A 26,820-nucleotide genomic window follows, 5' to 3' on the forward strand; every position below is an offset into this window, starting at 1 on the left:
TCCCTTCTCGTTCCTAAGCTCGAAAGCAGTATGCGGCACTAGAAGATTGCGCAATTAGCCTTTGCATCTGCTGCACAATCACTTCCCTTGCTTGATCGCCGTCATATCCACGTACCAGGTTTTGTTCCCGCGTTCGCATCAGTGTCGCTTTGCAGGAAAATCCACGCCTCATCCGTGCCTTGATCGCTGCACCACCACCATTCCAACCCCTCGCTCCAATACAACTGCCGGTTCTCCACCACATAATCAGGATAGACCAGGTCGCACGGTTCCAGGTCACTCTTGATGTCAATGGAATGCGGGTCGCAAAGAGCCAGTGGCCAGTCTTTCACGGGGCCACGCAATGGTTTCCAGAAACTGTGCCACTCGGATCAGCAAATGATAAACGAGGATGTCTCAAGAGCAGGAGATTTTACTTAACACACTGGATTCTCTCTTTGACAATATCCAAGTTATTGGGATTGAGCTGCTTGGCCATATCCACCGCCCAGCTTGTCGTAGTATCTACATGCGCAATACTTGTCGGTTGATTCCATCGATAGCTTTCCCCAGTACTTATTGGAAACTCTGCATGTCTCTTGCGAACGGTATGCTCAAAGATCTGCACTTTGTGCGCGCCAAGAAATTCCTTGATGAGGTTTGCAACCTCGCGCAAGTAGATGCGCCTCACGGCGTCATCGTCGTTAAACTGTGCGTATGGCAATTGGGATTGGAATGGCAAGAGCTGGAAACCATGTCGGGAGAATTCCAGCGGCTCAGAACGTGAGCGCACATCATTGATGATGATATTGCGGTTGGTGAGCTTGATGTTCGAGGGTGGAAAGGCTGAGGGTGGAGTGAAGCGGAGAGAGTATGGTTTTTCGACCTCATATAAAGCATCGCGTTGAAGGAAGTTGGTCGTGGAAGTTGTTTTCATCGTATTGGAGAGTTCCACTGCTGCGATGCTGAAGGAGATGTACTCACGCTCAGAGACTTTGGCCATGTATGCTTTTCAAGGAGTCAGCCTCGTATCAGTACCCCTCACCGATCATACGTTGCACATCCCAGTCATGGCCAGCGAAGGTGTACTTGATATTTTCTCATTGTTGAAAAGCTTGTTGTCATGATCGCTTTCCACGGGAAAGTTTCCTGAGGGTTGTGAATGACATTTTGCCAAAACGGCTACAAGATACAAACTACCGCATACTTCCCGGGTAGCTGTTCATCAACTCTCCAAATCATACAGCAAGCACCCCCCGGTCCTAAAATTATACACGAAAGCCTTTCCTACAGCTCCTTCTCCATTCGTCCCACCTTCGCCCTTGTTCTCAACCCACTTTGCCCTATAACCCAGCAGTAGGTCGTGCAGCTCTTGCAGGTATTTCCTCTCAGCGAGCGGCATCTTTTGTATGAAGTAACGCCATGAGTCTGGGTCGCTGAGACGAGTCTCCTTGAGCAAGTTCATGACCTCTTCCTTGGACTCGATAGCAGCGATGGGTGCGGATTGGAACGCGGAAAGTAAATCTGTCGACCTTGACTGCGCGGCCTCAACGATAGACCATTTGTTGCTCTTCTTGGATCGATGTTGAGCAATGAGGACGTCGACGTTCGCTTTTGACGCGTTGGAAGTGTTGCTTGAGGTTGGTGGCGGAGCCTTGATGAGGCGGGCTGCGCTTCCCTCGCGTTCTTCGCGGTCTCGGAGCTCGTTGCGGAGGTAGTTCAAAAGATCGGTACTGCGCAAATCTGTGTCTTCTTTCTTTGCGATGGATTTGACCTTGAGCTCCGGCTTATCAGGGGCGACGCCGTGTTTGATGACGATAACCCAGCTATGTCTGTCTTCGCGATAATGACGTAAAATGTCTTCGATGGAGTGCGCATCGACGGCGAGTTCGGCGGTATAGCCATGAGCGATGAGGTCTGCTACCATCTTGATGCCGGTGGAACGGAGGACGTTCGGATCAAAACTAGCGACTAGACAGTCGCAGCGTCGTGGCATCCAGGAGATTGATGGCGTGTCTTCTTCAGCGTGCTTTCGCAAGAACGTCGACTTCTCAGGCTTCTTGATGTATCGGCTCATGGAGTTGACGAGTCTGTCCCACCCCAAGTTTACACCAACAGCGTGGTAAGCAGCCGCTGGATGTGCGTGACTTGAGCCTCTCGGGCGGTATTCTTCGATCAGCTTATCGTACCGGCCACCTGCAGCAAGCACTTCCCTCTGCTTTGTGTCGAACAGACATTGGAAGAGAATGCCACCGGAATAGAACTTCTCGTTGAAGCTGCTCAGTACACTGATGTAGACCTTGCGCTTCACGCCCCACAACTTCATGTAATTGATGACAGAGGTTAGGTGTGCAAAGACGACGTGAGTCCGATCAAGGTACTTGGTGCCTTCAAATAGTCGCCGCAGCTTCGCAAAAGCCTTTTCTGGGGTGTCGCGCCAATCGAAGCGTGCCAAATCATCTAACGATGTTGATGGAATGCCAATGTCGGAGGACCGTAATTCGTTACGTATCAACTGCCAGTTGTTCTTTCCGATGTTCAGCTTACTAAGGACTGCTTTGACTGCCGCGCGCTTTGGGACACTGATTCTGCAGAATTCCATGATCATGTCTAACAGATCAGCGTGATTCAAGTGGAAGCACATCTGCGTTGATCGAAATGAAGGGAACTCATCAATGATTTCATCGACGACCTTGAGAACCTCTGCCTCCTTCAAAGTAAGGTCGAGCGTATCGTAGGACAATATATCGAAGTCTGCCTCGCCGTTACTACGTGGAGCACTTCCGGTGTAGTCGTCACGGTAGACATGACCGATCGTAAAAGTCTTCTCTAGGAACGCTCCACCTCGACCGATGCTACGTGCGTACGGCAATGTCAGATCGTAAGGTAGCTGGACCAGGGTTCCAGAGGGGTCGAAAAGCTTGACAACCTTCGTGTCCGCATAATGGTCGGACCAGGGTAGTAGAACTTGACGTTGTATCTCAACAGCGCCATGGCTCCGGAAGACCATGGCCAATCTGTCCCTCACGAGATTCTGTAGAAGCACATCATTGGCCTTGATCTTCTGAGTGGTCGCGCTCAGATCCCAAGCATGGTCTTTTGCTTGCGTATCGGGCTTTTGTGAGAAAAGAGCAGCCATCATCTTTGCGTAGTGTGGTGAGTTTCGATCCGAAAGAGCCTTGAGCGCTTCTTTGACGGCCTCGTCCTCCATCTGAGCAGGCACCTTGCCGCTTCTCAGAAGCTCCGTACATCCAGGTCTCTCTGAAGGGCGATGGCTGATGAGTGATTTGATGATACTACCCTGCAACGACTTTTCCGGCGTCTCGAACTCTTGCGGAAGATCGTGTTTCCGCTCGCGTAACGATCGGATGACTTTGTCGCGCTCCATGGCAGTTCTCAGGGGAAAGCACATCTCGAAGAAGATGATGCCCATGGAGTACATATCCACCTTGTTGTTGTAGTCGCCAATAACGGTCGAGCTGAGCTCAGGAGCAACATAAAGCGCAGTACCGACACTCCGCGTCATGTCGCCACCATCCTGTGTACCATTGGAGGACTTTGTATCAGGCCTCTGATATTGGCCACTGGTGGCTAATCCAAAATCGCCGATCTTAGGCACCTTGGCCATATCGATGAAGACGTTGTCAGGTTTGAGGTCACGATGGATAATACCGTGGCCATGGATGTGAGCGAGTCCTTCGAGAATTTGTCGGAACAATCTCCAGTACTCGTCTGGATCGTCATAAAGTCCGGTACGTATCAAATCTCGGAGTGTCTGCTTCTCGCAAAACTCCATTTGAATGTACAAGATTGACCTCGAGGGCTTTGCAGGTGTTGAGTCGGACATGGCGCGCTTCTTGACTGGCGAGAGTGGCCCTATGCTTGCCTCATCTTCTGCCTACAGTCAGCTTGTTGTATACATGACGCTCCATGTCATTGGCTGCTTACCTGAGTCGGAGCCAAAGATTACTGCACCGACGTCATCTTCCGATTCTGCGTCAGACCCAAATTCGATCTTGGGATATCCACTGGAGCTAATGAAGTCTAAACCACCAGTGCTTCTTCCATGAGCGCCACCATCAGTCGTAGTCGTGCCTGGAGAAACGTCCGATTCCCAGTCAGACTCGTCGCCATCTGATGTTGCCGAGTCATAGTAATCATCCGCTTCGGCCTCTGGCCAGGCGGTGTAATAACGTACCACACAGCTGTGGTTGAGCCGCGAAAGTAGCATGACTTCGGAAAGAACTTCGCTTAACGCTGCAGCAGACTTCTGCTTGATTTTCTTGATAGCATAAAGACGACCGTCGACTTTGTTGCGGGCCTTTACGACTTCGCCGTACCCGCCCTTGCCCAAGCGACCTTGTTCGGCCCAGTCATTCGCGTATCGTGAGTATGACGGAACAACACCAGAGGAAGACTCTCGTCGCAGCCTATACCGACCTAATGAAGTTGAAGAGTTCCTCGAACGTACGGGTGTGGAGGGTCGCTCGTATACGTCTACATCGTCGCGCAAGAACTCACATGGGATGAGGTCAAAGGCTGAGGATCGTTTCTTGGGGTCGGGCTTGAAGAACTTGCGCAGAACTTCTTGTAACGGTTCGGAGCAGCCAAGAATATCGGACAGTTCTTTGGGCGAATTGTACTTTTCAGGCACATCGAGGCCGAAGAGCATCTGAAGGAACGTGACGCCGAGATCCCATACATCCGTCTTGCGGGTGTGACGCGCATCCTGAGACAGCTCGGGCGCTATCCAGTAGAACGATCTTACAATTTTCATCGGCTGTTCATCCCAACATAAGCTTCGCAGATGATAAAGAGAGCCTTGAAAGCTGGCGTCGGCTAGCAATACTGTGATTCCACCACCGGACGATCTCTTGAACAGGATGTTGTGAGGGTGAATGCGCTTATGGACTATACCGTTGCGGTGGTAGAAGTCCAGTGCTTCTAGAAGCTCGATGGTCCAGGAACGAACTCTTGCGACTGGCAGGGGTCCATCGTCGGCAAGCCGCTCGCCTAGAGATCCTTTGTCGGCGTGATCCATGAGGATGCTAATCTCCCATCCTGAATCGGGTAGATGCTCTACTTTGAACTCCAGCACCGCCATGACAGCTCCTTGTCGCAGTCGCTTGAGCTCTTCCATCTCGTCTTCGAATTCCATAACGGCCTTTTTCAACTGTGGGCCAGCAGCAGCGTTTCCGCCCCCAACCCGAGCACGTTTTAATACCAATGTAAGCGTTGCTGTGCTTCCAGCCGGCTTTACCAACAGCTGTTCGGTCAAAGGACCAGAACGCAAAGGAAGCGGATTCTCAACGCCACTGCATTGGATGGTCGTGTCTTCGTGCTGGATAACGATCGTCCTGTCGAATGAGATGTAGTTGTTACTCTCGGCGCTGGGAAAGTACGAAGGCGGAGTATTGGCGGATACACGGTGCTTCTTGCGCTTTGCCAACAGGTCTTTTCGGCGCATTTCGTCACCTACCATCTGCTGCAAAAGACGCTCCTCCTCAGCCTTCTCTTCGTCACGCTTCTTCTGTAACTCTTCTTCCTGTTGCTTTAGATGTTCGACAGCAGCGGCTTCTTGTACTGCACGCTCGGCATCCAGATTCTCGTAGGTACCGTCCGTCTCCCGGACAGCGATCTCGTCCTCTAGTATCTCTTGAATGGCCGTCGCAATATCGTAGATCATCACCTCGCCTAGCAGTTCACGGGGTCGAGACTTGAGCAGGCCATAGAGCCTGTCCCACGTGCTTTTCCTAAGGCTGCCACAGTCCTCCAGGGAAAGTTCGGGCAGGGTCTTGGGGTAAGTAGCGGTAAGCTTTGCACAAAGCGTGATGGAGATCTTTTCGTTCGAGAAAGACGTCAACTTGACGCGCAATACGCGATCTGTGGTTTTCTGCCATCTAGTCAGCGGAGGCCCAGTGACAAAACTCTGGTTCTGCACAAATTGGATGCAAAACTTGAACACACCCTAAAGGGTATATTGTCGTGGGTCTCCAGGTCGTGTGGGCGTGTGGGCGTGGAACCCAACCCGCGACTCCAGCGGTGAGGTTTCTGTACTTACGCTCCATGCTCCCTTGGCTTCTGATTCTTCATAGTCGTCCATGAACACAGCCTTCAAGACTTCGCGTTCATCTTCTTGTGCCTTCTCGTAGGTTTCCGAGGTGTGTGAGACCAGCGAAGGTCGCGGTTCCCCGAGCGGGCTTGTGGGGCCCATGTCATCGTCTCCCGGCGTGGATGCATTGTGCGTTTGTTTCTTGTTCTTTGGTGTTCTTAGCGGTGCCATAGTGGGCTACTGGTGGTTGATTGGACAGGCCGTCATATAGTATGGGTATTGACGGAGAGACTAGCAGCCGTAGCCGCTGCCCTTCACACTGCAGACATCTCGATCTTAAAAATTTGTAGTGAATGAAAAGTGATAGAATGTCGATACGTAGAGACTTCGTGGCCAGCGCACGTTGAGTAGCGGTCGGTGGGGGCGATATGTTGGCGACGCCCCGCCACCCTTCCTTTCCGCGCCATCCCTGCAGGCGCCAGCAGAGCCGCCGGACGCGACTTCCTCAGGTCTCGAGATCGACGAGCAGGCACAACAAACAGCACCGCACCTTCCCTTACTCTGACGATGCGCTAGCAGCTTGTCGCATGCTATCCTGGAGGTGTTTGCGACTCATCTGGAACTATTTGAGGTGCACGAAAGCGTCCAGTCCACCTTCAGCCCTCGTTTTCTGCGAGTAAACAATCCGCCAAACAAACACACGGAAATATCCACACGGCGCATGCGATCCCCATCCTCCCACCAACCCTTTTAGTACTCTTCTCTCGCGCCACGACGACGACCCACGCTTCGCCATGTTCTCGTGGATTACCGGTCCGCGCATCACGAACGTGATAGAAGATCTCCAGCCTGGTTTGTCGCACTGAGCTACGCGTCTAAAGAGTTACTAATAGTCTTAGAAAATGACTACGAGTCTACCTTCATCGAACCTCCCGAGACTCCCGCTCATCAGTTCGCCGTCAAAGCTTTCAAGCACGCCATATTTGGAACGCCTGCACCCGAAGAAGCGAAAGATGCCTCTAAGAAGAGCGAGAGGAAGGCGAGGATAGATGCAGCAAACGCAAAAACATTTAACCTTCCCGCGCCGAAAGAGAGTGGACCGCCCATCTCGCCATCGAAACAGCCAGGCGGCATCCTCATGACGCCAGGTACCGCAAGCAAGGGAAGGAAGCAGGTGTCGTTCGGGTCGCACGTGGTAGACAATGAAGGCAAGCGCGGCAATATTGGCAAGACCGGCATACCCAGTGACTGCCCCGGGAAGTTCCCGAGCCCGTGGACACCTGGCACACAACTGAAGCTTGACCCGGAAAGTGACAAACGACCGCGCACCCGCCTCACCGAAGCCCTCCTCGACGCGCGGACAACCACACAGCCGAAGTCGGGGCAGAAACCGAAGGCGAGAGACGACAGCGACATCACAATAGACTTGGGTGCCCCACGTTCGGAGTCTGGGAAATACTGGAAGGAGCAATACGAGAGTTACGCGGACAAGAGCGAGAAGGAGATGAAGAAGGTCATTGCCAAGCAACAGCTGGCGAAGAAGTTCGCTATGAAGAAAGACGGCGAAGCTACGGAACTATCTACCAAGCTCGAGCAGGAACGCAAGCGATACAGGCAACGGGAGCGAGACCTGGAACAACAGAACAAGGATCTTCAGGAAAGGCTACGTCAGGCGATGGCCGAGAGCATGTCGTCGAGTATCGAGATCGCAGCGCTGAAAGCCCGAATCACAGTCCTGGAAGCGTCAGGCTCGGTACCTTCCTCTGAACTTCAACAGAACAAAGCTCCATTCGAGATATACGAAGATGCGAATAAGGACAACCCGCAATCGCCCACGCGTGGCTTAGATATGGATCCTGAAGTGTCATTCGCTCCCAATAACAGCATGGCGTCGTCTACCAAAGAGAACTCGTCGCCCAAGCCCCGCCGTCACCGCCGTGGTACGATCCCTGACACATTGACCCGACCAGTGCTCCCGTCCAGACTTGGAACAGCAGAGGGTGAAGCCTCTATCATTCTAGGCAGATCGCCTCGTGCACCGGCACGACCGTTTGAGATCACTCTGGAGAAGGCGCTTGCACAGCCTCAGCAAGAGCAACCGCCGAGATCGCCACTGAAGATCCGCAGGCCAGTCGCGACTGACGAGAATTATGCGCCAAAGTCGCCTGCCGCAATCCCACCGTCCAGTCCGTTGCCTGTACCATCGCCAGGTCTTGATCCCTGGATGGAAATCAACAACAGTTCGATAGCGCAAATGGACAAAATGGCTCTACCGGTCTCTACTGGTCAGCCATACTCACGGCCTGAGTGGAATCCACCACCAAAGCAACATCGAGTATCGAAATCCGTATCGCACGTAAAGTCGACAGAGACAACCAAGTCAAACGAAAAGATTACGGTTCCCGAGCATAAGCCTGAATCTACACGACGCAGAGAACGCGCTACCGAGAAGGCGACACACGTCTCAGAGCTCGAGGCAACCTCTGTCCCGTCGAAGAAAGACGGAAGGCGAAAGCTAGACGAACCCAAGGCCAACGCGTCATCTCAGCATACTCCTACCGAGAACAAGTTTGACCTGTCGAAAATCACAGCACACCACGCAGAAGGTTCTGCGCAAGTGAAGCATGACCGGAGCCAAATGTTGCCTGTTGATCGCAAAGAGCAAGCAAGAAGAAGACTTGAAGAGAGGAAGAGGCTGAGGAAGAACGGTACTACGATTGTTGGTTCTTGATCGTTCACTGGCGTTTTGCATAGGCTTGTGTTGCGTCTTTTGTCTGGGTGATCAACATGTTCAAGACATATGTTATCGGAGTATGGTGTTGTCCTGAGCATTGGATTCTGGTTTATCGCACGATACCTTCACATGCTTCATCGTTTACAGCATTCAGTTGAATATTCATACATTGTATTGTTACTTCTCATGCAGAGCGCTCTACTGTGTCTCATAGGGTATCGTCCCAAACGCCTTAGAAATGCTTCATCGCCCTGTGCAAAGATCTCACTTCTTACCTGAAGCAATATCCTCCAACGCTTTATACACCGGAATAGTAGTCTTCTCCAGCTGCGCCCGCTGATACGACGTCATCTTCCCAAGCACATACTTGCTCACCACATTGGGATCCCTACTTTCGGGTCTCCCTATTCCAACGCCTACTCTCCACCACTTTACGCCTCCCAGACTTCCCTGACAGCTCTTAATGCCGTTATGCCCTTTCGCGCTCGCGGCACCATCTCGAATTGTAACCTTACCCAGCGCAGACTCAAGCTCATCGTGCACAATAACCAACCTCCCTTCTAACGTCGCACTCCCCGCAGCCTGCCGTACGCCGCGCAACCACTCACTGTACGCCTTTTTCACTGAGCCCCCGCTTATGTTCATCAACGATGTAGACTGCCAAAATGTCCAGTCGTCCATTACGTCTTTGTCTGTCGCTACTCTCCGGTATCCGGTCAGGCCAAATGCCATGTGTGTGGCTGGAGGTTTTGAAATTAGGCCCGACATGCCCTTTTGGAAAGGGCCATAGCGCTTTGCTTCTGCGAGAGCGGAGGTGACGATGTGGCCAGCAGAGTGGAGCGTGTTGGCGTAGGTTGCGCCTGGGTTGCCGATGGAGGCTATGAGGAGGGGGTATGCGGTTTGCGCGGCGGGTTTCGCCATTGAGGGCGATTGTGGTATGGGTATGGTCGAGTCGGAGGTCTCGGCAGCAGACTCTCGGTTCTGCCTTGGTGGTTTGTTCGGCGGGTTGCGGGGTTGGTTTGTTGGTGTCTCGGTGTCGGAATGTGTGGGCGTAGGGACGGCGGAGTCGTGTCTTTGCTTCTCTTGTTTGCGCTCTTGTTTGCGAAGCTGCTTGCGCTTCCTTCGTCTTGCGGCTGCGGTCGTGGGCTCGTCGCTGCTGTACTCGCTGTCCTCCGGTGCTGAGGTTTGGACATTTTCTTGGGGATCGGCAGTAGGGATTAGCGAGGCCGCCGAAGGGCTCGCCACGTGCGCACGTGTGCTCGCGTCTGACATGATTCTAGAGGAAATGGTTTTTGGAGAGCTGATGGCAAGAGCATTATGCGGGATGTTCGATCATTAAACTACGCAGCACTGTGTGTAGGGTCCACTCTGTGAAGTGTGCCATGGTTCGTCATGACAGTCGCTGTGAAATGTGCCGCTCACAGCCACACGTAAGAGTCATAGGGGATTGCTAAGGGCGCAGCATGGCAAACCGCCCTTTTCCGGATGTGACAAATATGTCATCATTAAGAATTGGAAACGACTTTGCAGACTTCATTAGCATGTGGATAGTGATTTGAGACGCGCATCGGAAGGTACAGATCGCGAGATCTCTTGGCGTACATCATTGCTCAGGAACAAGGGTCCCGGTTCCGCATCGCTCTAACCCCGATGACACTCGCCACTTGCGCGCCTCTAGCCCTCCTGTCAGGCAACTCTTGACTGATTCACTCGAGTACGAGCAAGCGTACCACAACCACATCTGAACCCTCCCATCATCTCGACATGTCCGGACGACCATCAACGCCGCCACGAGCGACTCGCTCAGCGGGCAAGCTCCCGCCAAATCCGCCCACGCCAGAGCAGATCAGGCGCATGGAAGAGGCTCGTCTGAGGGCAAAGGCGGCTGCACAACAGACACAAGCTTCAAAACCTTCACCAGCGCCGGTCGCAGGTGCGAAGCGCGCATACTCGTCCATCACCGCCGCGCAAACTCCAGCCACCCTTCGTAATGCGGCTGCAGCATCCCCTCAGAAGCGCGACCAAAATGGCTTCATCCAGCCACCATCGAACGATTATATTCAGCCAGCGAAGAAGTACGCGAGATCAGACTTCATCGACTACGACTTCAGCAAAATGACGGACACGAAGGGTGGCTTCCTGAGTACCGTAGACGACCCGCACAATAAGGCTATGCGGAAAGGGCAACAGAATGAGGAACAGAAGCCAGAGGGCGTATCAATGGTGGAGTGGGAGAGGGAGCGCATAAGACGGAAGCTTCGTGCCAACCGGGCCGGACCTTATGAGCCAGGTATCTCTATCTTGGATACTGTCAATGGCAAAGAAGAAGAAGACGAAGAAGCCGCACTGCTCGAGGCTGCTGAGAACGCCGAGATCGAAAGCGGTACATTCAAAGGCAAATACGGCGACGGCAAGCGCGACGTAAAGGGCAAATGTCGAGAATGCAATAGTTTGGAGATCGACTGGAAATGGCAGGACGTATTCGGCATCGGCGTATGCAGTATCTGCAGGGAGAAACTCCCAGACAAGTACTCCCTCCTCACCAAAACCGAAGCGCGAGACGATTACCTTCTCACCGACCCCGAACTCAAAGACGAAGAGCTCCTCCCCCATCTCGAACGACCGAACCCACACAAACAATTCTTCCATCCTATGCAACTCTTCCTGCGTCTGCAAGTCGAGGCCTATGCCTTTAGCCCACAGAAATGGGGTTCGGCAGAGGCGTTAGATGAGGAGTATGCGAAGCGGCAGGTCGTGAGTAAGGAAAGGAAACAAAAGAAGTTCAAGAACAAGCTTGAGGATCTGAAGAAGAGGACGAGAGTGGAAGCATACAAGCGGGCGCGGTTAGCAGGCGATAACGGCGATGCGCAGTTTGGGCAGAAGATAAAAGGCAGGTATGACAGACATGAGCATGAATGGGGCAGGAGTGTGCTTGACCCGGAAACGGGCATGACAAAGAAGAGGTGTGAAGAGTGCGGGATGGAAGTGGAGGAGTTGGAGTTTTAGATAGTTTCGAGTGGCATGGCGATGCGATGCGCAGGATGATACCCATATATATTCGCGTTCTTCACCAGGTAACGCGTTTGACTTCTCTCTCGTACCGCATGCTCAGCGTATTTAGGCACAGTAACCACGCTTAGACAGGATCGTATCTCGTTCTATCCTCAATCACGCATCTTGTCAGGTATCCGATGAACAGCAATACAATGGCTACGGAACAGCGACTTGAAACAAGTCTCCCCATTTTAGGCTCACCATTCGTCCCCAAAGGAGAAGAAGATGATGGATTGTGCGAAGGATGCCACGTGCTTTCGAAAGAAGAGAAGCCTCCAATTCATGAGACTTACCAGTACCGCGCCTTGCACAGGCCACAAGATACCATCAGGCTCCTCGCATGGCCCGCAGACCCCAAAGATGTAGCTTACTTGCTCGAAGCCTCAATCAAAGACCTCCCTTCATACGAGACGGTGTCTTACGCTTGGGGCCGTGGAACTGGATGGCCACTCGAATTGAACAAGAATATCGGCACGACCACGAATAGTACTGTTCATCTTCTTTCCAACGTCGAGAAGTCGACCTTAAACGTCAGCGTCACAGTCTCTCATATCCTTCATTTCCTCCGGCCTGCGACAGGTTGGCGCCTACTCTGGATCGACGCAATATGCATCAACCAAAGCGACAACGCAGAGAAGTCTCTCCAAATACCTATGATGGATCGAATCTATTCAAAAGCAGAGAGAGTGATAATTCGGTGCCCACCATGTAGGATTTATCAAGCCAGAGATTTGGAGATGATAATAGACAAGCTCAACAGCTGGAAAGGTCGTGAAGCCGAAATTCTCGAAGCTCTCAACAACGGATCGTTTGGTGATGCAGCCTCTGAGGATCGACAGGAATGGCTGCCATGGAAATTACCACCTACACATGAGTTCCACATCTCAAAGGCCTGTACCGATGCTCTGAACTGCGTAATGGACTTGCCCTGGTTTGAGCGCGTCTGGACTCTGCAAGAGCTGATTCTGGCTCGAGAGGCAGTGATATATTTTGGCCCCAACACGCTGAGATGGGAGAAAGTTATTAGCGCGTGCCTCCAAGCGCATACCTGCGATTTCCTGGTGGAATGCAGAAGAATTGCAGAACTCGATGTCTTGCGAAACCTTTACATGGAGTCTGGATCGGTCAGTAAGTCAGCATGTGGGAGGGAGCTCGCATATCATAGAACGCTGTAAGTCTTCTTCCTTGCAATCCATGTAGATACTCTGCTTCAAGAATGATGCGAACGTGCTGACTGCTCGCAGTGCAAATATCCTGCCCATCATTCGCCCCCGCAAAGCCACGAACCCACGCGATAAGGTCTATGGGATAATGGGTCTATTGAGCCGACATAACATAGCCAGCCCAGGTCTCATAGTGGATTACAGCCTTCCCGTTCTAGATGTGTACCTCTCTGCCTGCGTTGCATGCATGGAAGTTCAAGGAGCTCATGCAAACATCACATTCCTCCAAGACGCTGGCTCAGTGGCGACAACCAACCAGGAGAGGTCACATGCTCGGGTCACCACTGAAGGAGAATACTGGCCGTCTTGGATCCCAGACTGGACAGAGGCGTTACCAAGATCATCGGGTCTACTGATGGGATGCCTACAAGCCAGTGGATCTTCAGTCTCGAAAGGAAGAGCATCAAACGCGACCATCCTCGCCCAACACGAGCACATCGGCCGGGTGGAAACAGGTCCTTGCTTACGCGTTCAGGGAGTACGCGTTTTAAAGATTCAAGGCTTTGTCCCACGTCGTGGCAACGACTCGTTCAGCGACTACTACGACCTTCTGGGCAAGTCACATTCCTTGTACTGCAACACATCGTTGTCTACCCAGCATGCGTATGCGTATGTCGCGAGTGCGCATATACATCCCCGGCGAGATGATCAAGTATTGCAGCAAGCCACAAGCATTTGGTCGTATATCAAAGACGATGCAACTTCTCCAGTCTGCAATATGGGGAAACACAATGCTGAGATCAAGTCCACGATGAGAAACGGTACGACAGCCGAACCAATCCCCCGTAGGATGCATGGCAGGATCGAACTCGAAGTCCCAAAACTTCTCAACCAGAGAATAGAACAGGTCGGGTGTCGCGCAAACGATGGAAAGGGAAGTTCGAGTTTCAAGTGTTTCGTGAGCACGACTGGCTTCATGGGTCTCGTATATCCTGACGCACAACCCGGAGACGAGATCGTCATCTTATTTGGGCTCGAGATGCCCTTCGTAGTCCGACCGGATGCTGAACCTGGACATTATCAGCTCATCGGCGAATGTTTTGTCTTAGGTCTAATGGAGGGTGAAGCGATGGAAGGACTAGAGGATTCGCAGGTGGAAGACGTCTATCTGTGTTGAGCAAAGGGTTGCCCGCGATAAGCGAAGGTTATTTGAGAGGCGTTCGCTCCGAAAGAAACGCTCTGGCAACGCGCTGCGTATCTTTTGTAGTAGGATTATGAAGTGACGTATAGTGTCCAAATGTATGTGTCTTGACCCACCATGCTCACACGCAAGCGCAAAAAAGTTGCCACAGCCTTCAACCACGCACCACGCCGCGCCAGTTCTCGACGCCCTCGTTGCAGGCAAAAAGAAGATACTGCCAGCTTGCCAAAAACACAAAAAGAAACGTTCAGGGCCGAACCGGAGTCGAACCGGTGACTTCGGGAAGACGGTTTTTGGTCAACTGCAGTCCTACACTCTACCACTGAGTTACCGGCCCGTAAGTTGTTTCGATGAATGATTCAGCAATTTGTAGCAATATAGAGTTGAGCGTTAAAAGTCGGCGTGGATATCGTGGAATGGAGACCAAGGGACGAGGTGGAGATCGAGACGTGGCGTGAGGCAGTAGCGAAGGAGGGGCAGTGGAGCTAGCGCTGAGGGACGGTGATAGGCTGCGAGTCCCAAACTGTGCGCTAGGTGCTTTCATGCCCATGCAAGACCTCGTAAGAGTGTACAGTTGGGAATAAGCGACTGTCTTCCTGTGAAGTTGCATACATGCCCACTATGCGATAGTGGGTTGGCAAATGCAGTCACACGCGATATCAAGCGCGGGGTGGTTTGCGGCACAGTTGTGGCGACCAGGGTGATGTCGGAGGCTAGTACTCTTCTGATCGCATGGTCGCCTAGCAATGTTCAAAACCGAGTCACGCGCCTTGCAAAATAACGCCAACCGCAAAAAGTACCTCTGCAAACCTGCAAAAACTGCGATAGAGTAAGTTAATTTTTAATATTCTTCTAACTTAAAATGTAGAGAATTACTTACTCTATATTTCTAGTTATTTACTTTATTTACTTCTGTTATTGCTGTTATAAAAGAAGAGAGAGAAGCTGTTCTAATGTTTGTTGTTTGCTTACGTTTAGTAAGGATTTTAGTATATCGCGGTAGGCGTTATTTTGCAAGGCGCGTGCGAGTGAGGCGACCTTGAAGTTCAACTCATAGTAACGTTCGCGATGCTTTGGGGGGGGGGGGGGGGGGGGGGGGGGGGGGGGGGGGGGGGGGGGGGGGGGGGGGGGGGGGGGGGGGGGGGTGGGGGGNNNNGCCCCCCCCCCCCCCCCCCTGGTGACGACATCGGGGAGAACGTGCCGAAGGAGGCACAGCCAGTGACCAGAACGTCACAACCTTCGGCCTGCGTCTTCGCACATCGGGTACATGTCGGAGATGGTTTGACGGTGCGCATGTCGATGGGAACGGTGTCGAAGATGACAGATGTAGTACAGCATCACCTCCGCAATAAGCTGGAGACCATCTCGTGCTAGCGTCGGATTTAACTAAACACCATAGCCCCGGAGCATTACAACACGAAGGCACGCCCACGTCAGCAAACACCTGCATCTAGACGCCGTTTCTCCATAATCTAGTCAGCACCACATGATCGTCAGACGAGTATATCAACCGATATTTCGATCAACTTTCATCGGCACCGCACAAAACTCATCGTTCCATCGACTGCGTCCGAGATTCTACACGTCCGCGATGTCAGCCATCCCGATCGTAGTCTGTGGCAGGAACCCGAACATCGCAAAGGCCGTTCGCGAGGGCGTTCAGCCAGAATACGATGGTATGCCACGATACTTTGCGCTAAACTTCACGCACACGTATCCAACTAACACATCCATCCAGTAATCCACATCAACCTCTCCGTGGAAGAAGCAATCATCTCCATCCCTCACATCATCTTATCCAGAACACCAGCCAATCCTACCCCCAACATCGGCTCCATGAACTACGGCCAGCGACCTGCTGCTGTGGCTCTTGGAGGCGGCTTCAACGACGAGATGTTTGCGCAGATTAAAGCTTCTTGTGGGGATGAGAAGATGGTTTGGGTGCGCACGGATATCACGAGAAAGGATGAGATGCCGGATTTCAATGAGCATGAGGCGTATGGGAAGGCGACGGCGCAAAGGTTGAAGAAGGGTTTGGATGAGCTGAAGGTTGGGAAGGAGGGTGGGGAGACGGAGGGGATGTACTGGTTTTGAGGTTTGAATGAGGCTTGATGCCTTTTTGTAGGGCGGCAAGTCATATTGTCATGTATCATGGGCTTCTGGCGAGATGAGATGCGGCTGGAGGTCTTTTCGACATTATCATACGCAGGACGCGGAACCTCGAACACATGAGATATAGGGCGATTGGTTTTGGTGAGTCTATTTGCAGCAAGACATGGCTGGCTTTGTATACTTCCTCGTCCCAGCGTTCGCAGGAAATTCGTGCTACAACATCTGAGTAACGTCTTTGGACACATGGAAATCACGTATCCGTCTTTTGAGTACTCAATTTGCGGTCCACATGTGCGTGACGAACTTGGTCAATCATCTACAATTTAAGTTTCTCGAACACATGGCACAGTTTCGGGCCATCTTTGGAAAAAGAGTCATCCGGGTATTGCCTTCTGCTTTTGGTTCGAACAACAGCCGAACATAGTCAACAGAACGAATCCATGGGAGGGAGGTCTAGTACTTTTGGTATTTGAGAGTTGGAAGTAGCTTTGGGTGCAATCTTCTTTTCAACCGAGAGAAGATTTTATAGCAATATTACTACGGACGTTCGACAACCACAAGCATGCGATGTCTCTCTCTTGGTTTTTGGACACCCAGAAACAGGAATCTTGTCGTGGAAATTGATAGCTTTTATCAAATCGAGAAGCTCAAACATTTCCAGGTCATGGGGAGACACAATCCAAGTTTGAAGTCGTAAGACCAGTATGCGCCATCGTACATCGTCTGGCGCAATTCCAGCGAAGGAATCTCATGGTGCGCCTTACTCCTGTTTTTGGAAAAAATAAAGAGACGGTGATATTGAAGAGGAACGGACTTCATCGCAGAAATGGAAAGACTTTATAGCTGCACAGAGCCATAAGACAGATTCCAAGGTCTTTTGACAGCCATGGAAAGCATAGATTTGAAGATTGTGATCACGGCTGGCTGAACTTCTCAGCGTTCCGCCGGCACATGTATCGACCGCTCTAAGATTTTGTTCGAGGCGACCAGATCATACAACGGCATCGCGCAATTTTGATGTGTGACCTTGGTGACGAGCAAAACATGTATTCGATGCTCTTACATTTTGGTGGAAAGAACTGGTCTCATGCAAGGGTCTGGTACTTTTTCTAGAAAAACGAAGGAGCAGTCCATATGAAGAATAATAACCAGTTTTGGAAGTGTTTGAAAGAGAAGTATTATGGTAGAAGCGAGCAGTCGCAAAACACCATAAGCTTTTATATTCTCACTCCCGGACGACTAACAGAATAGCCCGTGTCTCTTCACTTTTCGGTATCCAATCATCTCGCTCAGCCGAAACATGTAATTTTGGTACGCGCTTTTTGAACTGCTTCAGCTTGCGCGCGCACTCGAAGGCATTTTGAACATGACGAATGTGGGAAATGACCAAGCTTCTTCGAGGGCGGGAGGGGGAGACAAAGGACATGACTTCTTCTCCCTTGGATTTTGAAAAAAAGAGCGAAAGGCACAGTCATGAGATCGTCTGCGTCATTTTTTTTGAGGAATGCACAACACCCAAGTGTGCGATGAGAGAGAGAAGATAGTGTGTACAAAAACAAGAGTACTTATACCCGCTAGCGTAAGGAGCCGTTTCAAAGGATTGCGACAACTCCATAAGAACGTCAAGACGCGCGTTTCTCCAAGGCGTTGTTTTGTCGGCTTCTTCCCACCAGTCTTCTGCTCCACATGTCACAGCTCAACTTCGTTTTCGGTCTCATCAATAGCCCAGACTATGCATTTTACCTAGAGAAGACCGCAAAAACACCAACACATGGCCCAGATAACAGCATTCTTCTGGCTCGTCTTTCATGTCCAGGTGTCCTTTTCGTTTCGGTCTTTCGAACGGAGGAAGAAGGGGAACACATCCAGTGCTTTCCGAAGTTGTTTGGACAGCAAACATTTTTCATTGACTTCGTAATTTTGGTACTTCCGCATTGCAGAGTAAGTGGTGGAAAGAGTCGCATACGCGATGTGTAGGATATTTATGAGTAGACCAAGCTACTAGCAAGCGCAGTTCATTTGCCGGTGATTGAGGCCTTTTGGAGGAGCGCACATGAATATGATGTTTCGGATCTTGGATCTGGACACATGTCTGACCACTCTCTCAGCTTTTTCGGAGGACAGGAAGACATGGTTCGATATCAATGTACTTTTGGGATGTATTTTCGCGGAGATGTTGTGAAGAAAGAAGACAGGAGAGACATCGAGCGAGATATTTATACGCGGTCTCAGCGCCCAGTTCATGGGACTAGGTGCCTGTATCTTTGTTTTTCGGCAAACAAGACTTCATAAGTCCATCACGAGTCATGCGTCGAATTTTGACATTTTGCAACTTAGGCGGGCACCAACTCATGGTAAGCGTCCGCGACATTTTTCGATCCACCGCGACATGTGTCACGAGACAGTACGTTTTTGATCTGCGTCTACATCGTATTGATGCAGCCGCACATCGTCTCAAGCTCGCTCCACAGAAAGCCGATCATGTCTCATCGTCGTAGGCGTTTTTGTTTTGGTATTGCAGAGAAGCAACCTCATAGAAAATCTTGAAGGATACTCCGAAAGGAGACACGAGTACCAGATACCCGTCAGAATGTTGAAAGTTTCGGAAAAGGGACCGTGGTCCCATGGCTCAAGTGTTCTGGGTTTTTGGGAAACGAAAACGGAAGAAGCCATGAGGGTTTACGACCATCATTTTGGTAATACCGGATAGTACGTGGTTGCTAGGTGAAGAAGGAAAGGAGATGAGAAACAAAAGATTTTATATGCCACCCTATTGCCAAGCCTAGGGCGGACATGTGATCGACACACGCCATTATGTTGACTTCGGAACATTGTGAATAACTCACACTTTGGACAATATTACTCATGCATGAGGAGATTGGAGGAAATTTTTGAACATTTCACTTATTGTTGCCATCTTACGCTTTTACCGCGCATGGCATCTATCCTACCAGGTCCGCTCTAGTGCTTACCCCAGTACTTTCCCTGACCCCTCCTCTTACCCTTAACATCAGCCTGCTTAACAACAAAGACACCACGGTCAATAGTGTTGATAACAACGTAACCAGACTCAAAGGTGTAAGCAGACCAGGTGCCAGCGTCCCAGAGAGCGTCACCGCCGCCGGGCTTGACATCATCCGGAGGGTAGACGTCAAAGTAGGCAATCTCCTTGACCTTGGAGCCGTCGGGGAACTTGGGGATGCTGGAGACGTCGAGGATACGGAGACCGGCTTGGTAGTTGGATTGGTAGTCAAGACCGTCGTAGACGTATTGGTTGTGGTCGACGGAGCGGGTCGTGGTCTTGTAGTAGCCGGTGACGACGGGCTTCTCGAGGTTCTGGATGTCCCAGATGTAGGTCACGGCGAAGCCGTCCTTGGCGGGCGAATCAACGGCAGTGCGGTTGGGGTCGATTTGGCCCTCGTCAAGCTCATCGTCCATGACGATGTGGGTCTGCCACATGGCATCGAGAACCCAACCCTGATGGGTGTAGGAAGCACCGACGTAAGGAGTGCGAGAGATGATGGCACCAGCGTTACCGAAGCCAACCTTGTTGGTGACGTCGTAGATGGTCAGGGTGTCCTCGTTGTAGCCGTAGCAGATGTCACGGCCGTAGTACTTCTTGTGAGGTCCACGGTAGACAATGCACTGAGCGTCGTGAGTGTAGCCATCCTGACCGTTGCAACCAGAGACGTAGGGCTTGGTGGGGTCGTCCATGTTGATGAACATGGGTCCACCGGCACAGGTGTCGTTGCGACCGGGGCGACCGCCAGCACCGCAGGCGACGGCGTAGTTCTTCTCGTTGTTGGCGACGACGGTGTGGGTGCGGCCTTTGATACCCTGGTTGATGTCGACGAGAGCAGTGTCGGTCTTGATGTCAAAAGTGTAGGGCTTCTTGGGGGAAAGCTTGAGCAGCTTCTTCAGGTCAAAGACCTGGACATGGTGGCCGACACCTTCGGAGCCGACAATGAGGCTGTCACGAACAACCTTGATCTCGCGCCAGATGACGGAGTCGTTGTTGGCGGGGAGGCGACCAAGGTACTCGAGCTGACCATCCTTGGTGACCTCGGAGAAGGAGGCACCGTAAGTCTGACCGATGGCAATGAAGTCTCGGCCCTTGTGCGACCAACCCCAGGAACCACTTCCCTCACCAATAGCATCACCGAGCTCCTCGTGCGTCTTGAAGTCGTACATGTCGATATTCTTGCACTGTAATGTTGTTAGTTGAGCGCATCTTCATTGATCTGAATCCTGCTTACCTTGTAGGTCTGGTCGGCATCTCCCTTGACAGCCTCAACGCGGCCATGCTTGCACTCAATCTTGTTCTTGTTGGTCCTCTTCTTAGAGAAACCGTTCCAGCGCTTGCTGTCGTAGGCGCCAGCAGCGCGCTGCTTGGCCCAAGCAGCCTCCTTTCCAGACATCATGAGGTCCATAACCTCTCCAGAGGCATATTGCTGGTGGGTAAAGCCATGAGCGGCGACCAAAGGCAACAAAGCCGTGGTGATAGTAGCCCACTTCATCGTATCGAACAAGACTGCGGATTGACAATTGGCAGTTGATGATGAACCGAGAACCTGGGAGCAGGAAGCAGCACTTTATACATCTTTGCGTCTCTGCACCACACTCGCGGAACCACCGAGTTCCCAGAATGCAGACTCGTGCAGGACGCCGCACATGACTATCATGAGTATACCTTCCTATCGTAGGTACTCCGAAAAGTTAGCAGCCGCAACCAAGACCGTATAGAAGAAACGACAGCGGCCGTTAGACGCAGTAAAGTGCTGGGCGCGCCTTGGTGACTCTTGGGGGTGCTTTTCGCAGGCAACCGTTCATGTACGCCGAGAGCCGTGTGATGCTTGGCAAGCATTCCGCCTTGGATTCGAGCATGGGAGGAGGAGCTACGGCTAGTGTACCCCAGTATTCTGCAGGGCTGGTGGCCGAGAACAAGGCAGGGCTACAGCAGATGCGGTGCAAGCTAAAGTGGGATCTTCTCGCGCGGAGACGGAGATTGGTAGATAGCGTAGCCGGAAGAGGAAGCTGCTTTGGGTGCCAAGAGCTGCTGGACCACCACGACCAAATGACTGCAGAGAGCTTTGAATCCGACTATCGATTCTAGAGAAGGTGGTGAGCGTGTAAGCCGATGGTAGACTTTAACCGGAGTGATGCTGTACGTCGGTGTACGAGGGGATTCAGGCTGACTTCCCAGAAGAGGGAAACGCATGTCAGATGTCGCAATTCTGGTCCTCTAAAATGTGCTTGAAGCTGAGAAGCACACCGTACTGTGCTCATTTCGGCCCAAAATGCTGGATAATAGAAGCCGGGACAAGTGAACAACCGACTGTGCGTATCGGTAGACGTTTACGGCGGCACCGAGGCCCTTATCTCGAGGGTACGTAACTGGGAAAGCGGAAGGGCGATCTCCATGGTCGGCCTTGGCATGGGAGTCGTTGAGTTGAACAGCATAGGTGGCGGAGATGAGGCAGAGAGTAAGGTGGCGACTGAGGGAAATACGGAATGAACGTGGCCGAGAGCGCGGGGGCGACAGTCTCTTGTAGTGTTCCCCATGGGCATTGCTTGAGCTCAATTGATGCCTTTCTTGAGCACAATTGAGGGCATTACAGACAGCACCACGATGGGGCTCGCCTGGAAGCTGCATGCATCGCGTACTTCCAAGTCGCTAGTAACTTGACAGGACCACGGTCGTGGTACTGCCATGGCTTTCACCCTGGGTGATGGACAGGTACAGCCAAGGCCGTCAAGAACATCGTGTTCGATAGTGCTGGGGTGGTTGCAAGGTGCGACACGTGATGCAAGATATGATAGAGTCAGGCAAAGGTAGTCCTGGGAGGTGAGAGTGCTGGCGGAACGAAAGTCAGCGCGGAAGGGAAGCGCGCCTCGGCTGGACCTGCCATGGCGTCGCGACGTCCCTTCTCACCACCCAAGTGCGCGTCCTAGGCCAACTCTGCCCACCCCAGCGCCGGCCAATCACCCCGACGATGCAGCTCACCGAAGACGACCTCTACCGCAGCTCTACGCAGTTCCGCAATTGGTCCTTTACCGCCTCACAACTAGCTGCACAGCGGCTGAAGATCAACGTGCAAGCCACCGAGCGCGTCAAAGCCAATGTCGCGCGTCTACGAGCCCAGCGCGGCAACGATGCCGTAGACAACAATGGAGTCGATTCGGGTATGGATAAAGAGAATGGAAGCGGAACCAGCGGCGCAAATACACCAGATGCACGTATGCAGACGGTGACGGAGATCAATTGCCTCACGGCAGAAGAAGAGTTGAAGATAGTAAACGAATTCTGCGAGCGTGCAATCGCCCTAGGGAACCACTACAGCTTTCCCTTGAACGTTGTCGTACGTTCTCAACCTTCGATCATAAACAGAAAGAGACGAAGTTACTAACCCACCCCAGGCAACATGCATCCAATTCCTCCGCCGCTTCTACCTCTACAACTCGCCCATGACGTACCACGTCAACAACATCCTGCGCACAATAATGTTCCTCGCCACAAAAGTCGAGCTCTTCCCCATCCACGTCTCCTCCTACGCCGAAGGCGCCGGCCGCGCCGTAACCTCCGAAGACGTGCTCGCCCCGGAATACATCATCGTACAATCCCTACGCTACAACCTCGACGTGCGCCACCCCTTCCGCGCCATCAAAGCCGGACACATGGAGATGCTCGATATGGCGCGAGGGAAATACCAAGGGCCTGCGGGGGAGCTGGCGAACGCGAAGGAGGTGCAGGCGAAGATGTGTGCGGTGCCCGTCAAGGTGGGGGCGCAGGCGATGAAGATGCCGGAGAAGAAGGTCGAGGAGAGGGTGAATGCCGCGTATGGTGCTGCGACGAATACGCTGCGTACAGTTGCTGTGCTTACGGACGCGTATTTCTTGTATACGCCCTCGCAGATCTGGCTCGCGGCTCATCTCCTCGCTGATGAACCGCTTACGCTGTTTTACCTCTCTCTCAAAGTCCCTACGTCCAGTCCTATCCACGCGAAGCTTCTCACTACGCTCCGCAACTGCGCGTCGCTCATTTCGAGCCACCGGCTTTATGCTAATGCGTCGTTGCCGGCGGCGGAGCGCGAGGCGAAGGAAGCGAAACACAAAGCGGAGATTAAGTCGCTGGTGCAGAAGTTGAAGAATTGTAGGGATCCGGACAAGGTTGATCTGGTCAAGTTGAATCAGGCGCAGAAGAGGGATGCCGTGCAGGGGGATGCGTTGGAGGAGAGTAAGGCGAAGAGGAGGAAGTTGGCGAGGGAGGGGTATGAGAAGGAGTCTGATGCTTTTTGGGGGCCGGAGTTGGGTAAGAAGGCGGAGTAGTGGTGTATCGAGAGGGATATGGCGTTTGCATACGGATATGGCGTTCATTCATAGCAGACAGCATGGCATGGCGTTCTAGAGGTTTCAAAAAGATACCAGGGTGCTTATAGGTTGAGCGGCACAAGGAGTTTCAAGAGGGTCTGTACAATCAAATTCTCATTCTCGCTGATCTTGCTGCACGCAGACTTGTCTTGAAGGTCTTCATACCACCACCCGTTACGTCGTGTACGAAATCCAACGCTTAACCAATCTCGCCTCTCATGGACCTCACCACACTTCCACCCATTCACCCGCCTTGTCCGAGAGCTGACGTGTAACCAATGCTTTTTCAATTCCATCCATGTTCGACTGAGCCGACGCTGCCAAGCGCTTGCACTCTTATGCGAGAATCCAATCCCGCGTTGAATTCCCCCCGGAGTCTCCACGTGTCAATTAGACATCCGGTCGATATACTTCGTCAGGTACTTAAACTGCACTCTCTCCTTGCGAGGTGCTTCTGTTTGATTTAGTAATCAAAGAATGTTAACGGCCGCGGGTGTACGGAGGAGTACTGCCATGCGGACCTTTTGCAAGACTATCTCTCGGGTCCTTTCTAGTGCCGTTCGGGAACATCGGGGCCACTGGCGCGATGCCTGTCGGTTTCTTGGGGCCCAGCATAGACTTGCCGAGGGATTTAGTGTTGTAGTTGCCGAACATGCCACCGGCGGTGGTGCCTGGGCGCGCAGTCTGTCCAGATTTACTGTTGCTTTTGTCAACTTGCTTCTCCGCCTCATACTTCTTGCGCTGCTCAATCAGGGTCTCCATCTCTCGAAGGTTCTTGCGGGCCTTCGCTGGCACCTGGGCCATGTCGTTCTGGAAAGAGTGGAGGATGTGGGCCTTGCGCTCCTGGTACTTCTTTTCTAGCTGGGCGACACTGTACTCGGCTTCGCGATCCTTCTTTCTCTTCTTGAGTGGGGGTGGTGAACTTGGCGAGCTTGACGAAGAGGAAGTCGGAATTGCAGGGGGGCTATCGTCAAGCTGCGGTACAGGCTGGTCGTGCTCGGAATGGGAGTCGGCCTCGTCTACAAGCGGTTGCTCGGGAATCGCTGCATCCCGGGGGCCAGATGCAGCACGGGGTTTAGTATTGTGGGCTTCGTTCTGGGCCTTCTTCTGAACAGAGGACGCATACTCCTCGCGACGACGCGCCAGTTCTGAACCTGCTGTCTGAGACATGACAAGAGCACCATTCTCAGCCTCCTCCTCATCGGCGAACTGCTCTTGAGGCTCTCCGCTGACTTCGCGAGCAACATGGGTGTACTGTGGGCCCGGTGATGGCTTTGCCGACGTAGTAACGCTTCCTCTGTCATGGATTTCTGGGGTACGCTTTGGGTGGGACTGGCGAGCCACGCTCTGGTTTGAAAGTCGCTGAGTGGAGCGGGGATCCACAGGAGGAATTTCGTCGTCATCATCGTCCGAATCATCGTCTGAATCTCCGTGGAGTTGAGACGACTGGAGCGCGCGTGGTGGTGACATCTCAGGTTCTGCCACGTCGTCAATGTTTTCGACGTCGTCGACAGGAACTTCCATGTCATCTTCGAACTGGGCCGAATCATTGGCAGTGGCATCGCCGAGCTGTTCAGCGTTCCCTGCCCCATTTCGTACAAAGGAGGGAACGGGAGTCCTGGAGTTGTTTCCACCGCGATGACTGTGTTTGTCTTGGTGATCGTGACGGCGGCTTTGATCGTGGGTAGAATCACGGTCTCGGTCACCGTTTCCATCTTCACGATCCCTCGAAGGCCCTCCAAAGTCGTGCCTATAACTAGGCGTGACGCGATCAACGCGTTGACCAAAGGTCTCGTCGAAATCTTGGAGGACACTCTTCAGATCGACAATGGCCGTATGTAATTCCGGGAAGTCGCTACCACAAGAAGAGTAGATCGTGACCACGTTCCAAGACGCAATCATGAGGTTGTTGAAGTTGGGGAACGCAGTCTTGACGACGGAGTTGAAGAGGTCGACTTTGATGTTGCTTGGGATGGTGTTGAACATGTTACTTTTCACATCCTCCGGAATTATGTCGAGACCAGCGCGCTTGCGTTTGTTAGAGATATGGGGAATAACCTCGTCATTCGGACGCCGCTTTCGTGACTTCCTCGCTGTTCTATTGTCAGCGTTGGAAATTCATTATGTCTTTCACACTTACTGTGAGTAGGAGTGGGATCGTTCTCAGCCTTCATTGGGTTGAGCCTAGTAAGGCTCTATTTGATGTTAGCCAACAGTACTCAAATGCTTTGATTCATCTGAAAGCAGTGTCTTGCGATAGTTTTCGTAAAGCCAACCATGAATGGGCAGACATACCTCTCCGTCATCAAACAGCACCGGTGCCTGGTACGGCATATTGTAAGCAGCCCGCCTCGCTCCGTTGATCTTGTTCACCCTCATGTAGAGAATCTGATACTTCTCTTTGAACAAGGGTAGCATACCACGAGCAATGAAACCATGAATGGGATGAGAGTCGAGTTCATCCTCCTCCAGAGGCAATGGATCTTCAACGTGCATCTGGACTTGGTTATCCTCCACCACCAGGTAAATACGGTGTATGGCGTTCTTTTCTTCCGGTAGTATGACATTTCCGAGATCGAAACGAGTGGCCTCTTCTTTGAGGGTAACAAAGACCAGATCAGGCTTGACCACGCCATTTATCCTGGTGTATGTGGGTGGCTCGTCGTTGCTGAGGCCCTCGATGAATGTGTTCAGATGCGTCGGGTCAACATAGCGAAGTTGGTCGCGGAGAATAAGCGCGCGTTTCTGGGGCTTATTGAGCGCGCTGAAGGTGGGCGCCGCCGTTGCAACAGCAAGTGACATTTCGAGTTGGTGTCTGAGTCGGGAGCAGTGGTAGTCTTCTGTGGTTACTGCGTGAACTTGCCCCAGAGGCGCAATTGATATGAGATGGCTATACTGAAATGCAACCCAAGCTGGAAAAATGTAGTGGGGGAGATGAGATAGCAGATCCAGGTCGTGAATTGCTGTATATATACCCTAAGGGGGGCGAGCTAGTGCACGTCTCTTACCCTCGTGGACTGCATTGCGGAGTCTTCTACCTGGGTAAAGGCGGGGCCCCTACGAATAGTTGAGGTAATAGCGCATATTCCCCCGCAAGGTTTCGCCCATTGGTGATGTTCTTGCTGTCGTGGTGCTCTTGCTCGGCCTGGCAAGCCCT

General features: G+C 52.3%; 9 protein-coding genes and 1 non-coding gene across 10 annotated transcripts; 5 read left to right on the forward strand and 5 right to left on the reverse strand.

The window, feature by feature from the left end:
* Nucleotides 1-1,204: 1,204 nt before the first annotated feature.
* On the reverse strand, nucleotides 1,205-6,262 carry J4E84_003599 (uncharacterized protein; the record flags this gene model as incomplete). The annotated part of the gene is made up of 3 exons (XM_049386211.1): nucleotides 1,205-3,873; nucleotides 3,928-5,872; nucleotides 6,041-6,262. The coding sequence occupies 3 exons, from the start codon at nucleotides 6,260-6,262 to the stop codon at nucleotides 1,205-1,207; spliced, it is 4,836 nt and encodes a 1,611-aa protein (XP_049246060.1).
* Nucleotides 6,263-6,825: 563 nt separating this feature from the next.
* On the forward strand, nucleotides 6,826-8,762 carry J4E84_003600 (uncharacterized protein; the record flags this gene model as incomplete). Its single annotated transcript, XM_049386212.1, has 2 exons — nucleotides 6,826-6,883; nucleotides 6,931-8,762. The coding sequence occupies 2 exons, from the start codon at nucleotides 6,826-6,828 to the stop codon at nucleotides 8,760-8,762; spliced, it is 1,890 nt and encodes a 629-aa protein (XP_049246061.1).
* A 267-nt stretch (nucleotides 8,763-9,029) lies between these two features.
* On the reverse strand, nucleotides 9,030-10,037 carry J4E84_003601 (uncharacterized protein; the record flags this gene model as incomplete). The annotated part of the gene is made up of 1 exon (XM_049386213.1): nucleotides 9,030-10,037. One exon carries the CDS (start codon nucleotides 10,035-10,037, stop codon nucleotides 9,030-9,032), a length of 1,008 nt encoding a protein of 335 aa, XP_049246062.1.
* Nucleotides 10,038-10,529: 492 nt separating this feature from the next.
* Nucleotides 10,530-11,771, forward strand: J4E84_003602 (uncharacterized protein; the record flags this gene model as incomplete). Its single annotated transcript, XM_049386214.1, has 1 exon — nucleotides 10,530-11,771. One exon carries the CDS (start codon nucleotides 10,530-10,532, stop codon nucleotides 11,769-11,771), a length of 1,242 nt encoding a protein of 413 aa, XP_049246063.1.
* Nucleotides 11,772-13,641: 1,870 nt separating this feature from the next.
* On the forward strand, nucleotides 13,642-14,159 carry J4E84_003603 (uncharacterized protein; the record flags this gene model as incomplete). The annotated part of the gene is made up of 2 exons (XM_049386215.1): nucleotides 13,642-13,645; nucleotides 13,753-14,159. 2 exons carry the CDS (start codon nucleotides 13,642-13,644, stop codon nucleotides 14,157-14,159), a joined length of 411 nt encoding a protein of 136 aa, XP_049246064.1.
* Nucleotides 14,160-14,432: 273 nt separating this feature from the next.
* Nucleotides 14,433-14,520, reverse strand: J4E84_003604. Its single transcript has one exon. It is a non-coding gene; the product is annotated as a tRNA-Cys (tRNA).
* Nucleotides 14,521-15,774: 1,254 nt separating this feature from the next.
* Nucleotides 15,775-16,277, forward strand: J4E84_003605 (uncharacterized protein; the record flags this gene model as incomplete). The annotated part of the gene is made up of 2 exons (XM_049386216.1): nucleotides 15,775-15,859; nucleotides 15,922-16,277. The coding sequence occupies 2 exons, from the start codon at nucleotides 15,775-15,777 to the stop codon at nucleotides 16,275-16,277; spliced, it is 441 nt and encodes a 146-aa protein (XP_049246065.1).
* A 2,979-nt stretch (nucleotides 16,278-19,256) lies between these two features.
* Nucleotides 19,257-20,812, reverse strand: J4E84_003606 (uncharacterized protein; the record flags this gene model as incomplete). The annotated part of the gene is made up of 2 exons (XM_049386217.1): nucleotides 19,257-20,501; nucleotides 20,552-20,812. 2 exons carry the CDS (start codon nucleotides 20,810-20,812, stop codon nucleotides 19,257-19,259), a joined length of 1,506 nt encoding a protein of 501 aa, XP_049246066.1.
* A 1,476-nt stretch (nucleotides 20,813-22,288) lies between these two features.
* J4E84_003607 (uncharacterized protein) lies at nucleotides 22,289-23,621 on the forward strand (the record flags this gene model as incomplete). The annotated part of the gene is made up of 2 exons (XM_049386218.1): nucleotides 22,289-22,654; nucleotides 22,713-23,621. 2 exons carry the CDS (start codon nucleotides 22,289-22,291, stop codon nucleotides 23,619-23,621), a joined length of 1,275 nt encoding a protein of 424 aa, XP_049246067.1.
* A 522-nt stretch (nucleotides 23,622-24,143) lies between these two features.
* On the reverse strand, nucleotides 24,144-26,465 carry J4E84_003608 (uncharacterized protein; the record flags this gene model as incomplete). Its single annotated transcript, XM_049386219.1, has 2 exons — nucleotides 24,144-25,756; nucleotides 25,883-26,465. 2 exons carry the CDS (start codon nucleotides 26,463-26,465, stop codon nucleotides 24,144-24,146), a joined length of 2,196 nt encoding a protein of 731 aa, XP_049246068.1.
* Nucleotides 26,466-26,820: the final 355 nt, after the last annotated feature.

Source organism: Alternaria hordeiaustralica (assembly GCF_023758085.1).
Source record: "Alternaria hordeiaustralica strain BMP 2776 chromosome Unknown scaffold_5, whole genome shotgun sequence".
Taxonomy (NCBI): domain Eukaryota; kingdom Fungi; phylum Ascomycota; class Dothideomycetes; order Pleosporales; family Pleosporaceae; genus Alternaria; species Alternaria hordeiaustralica.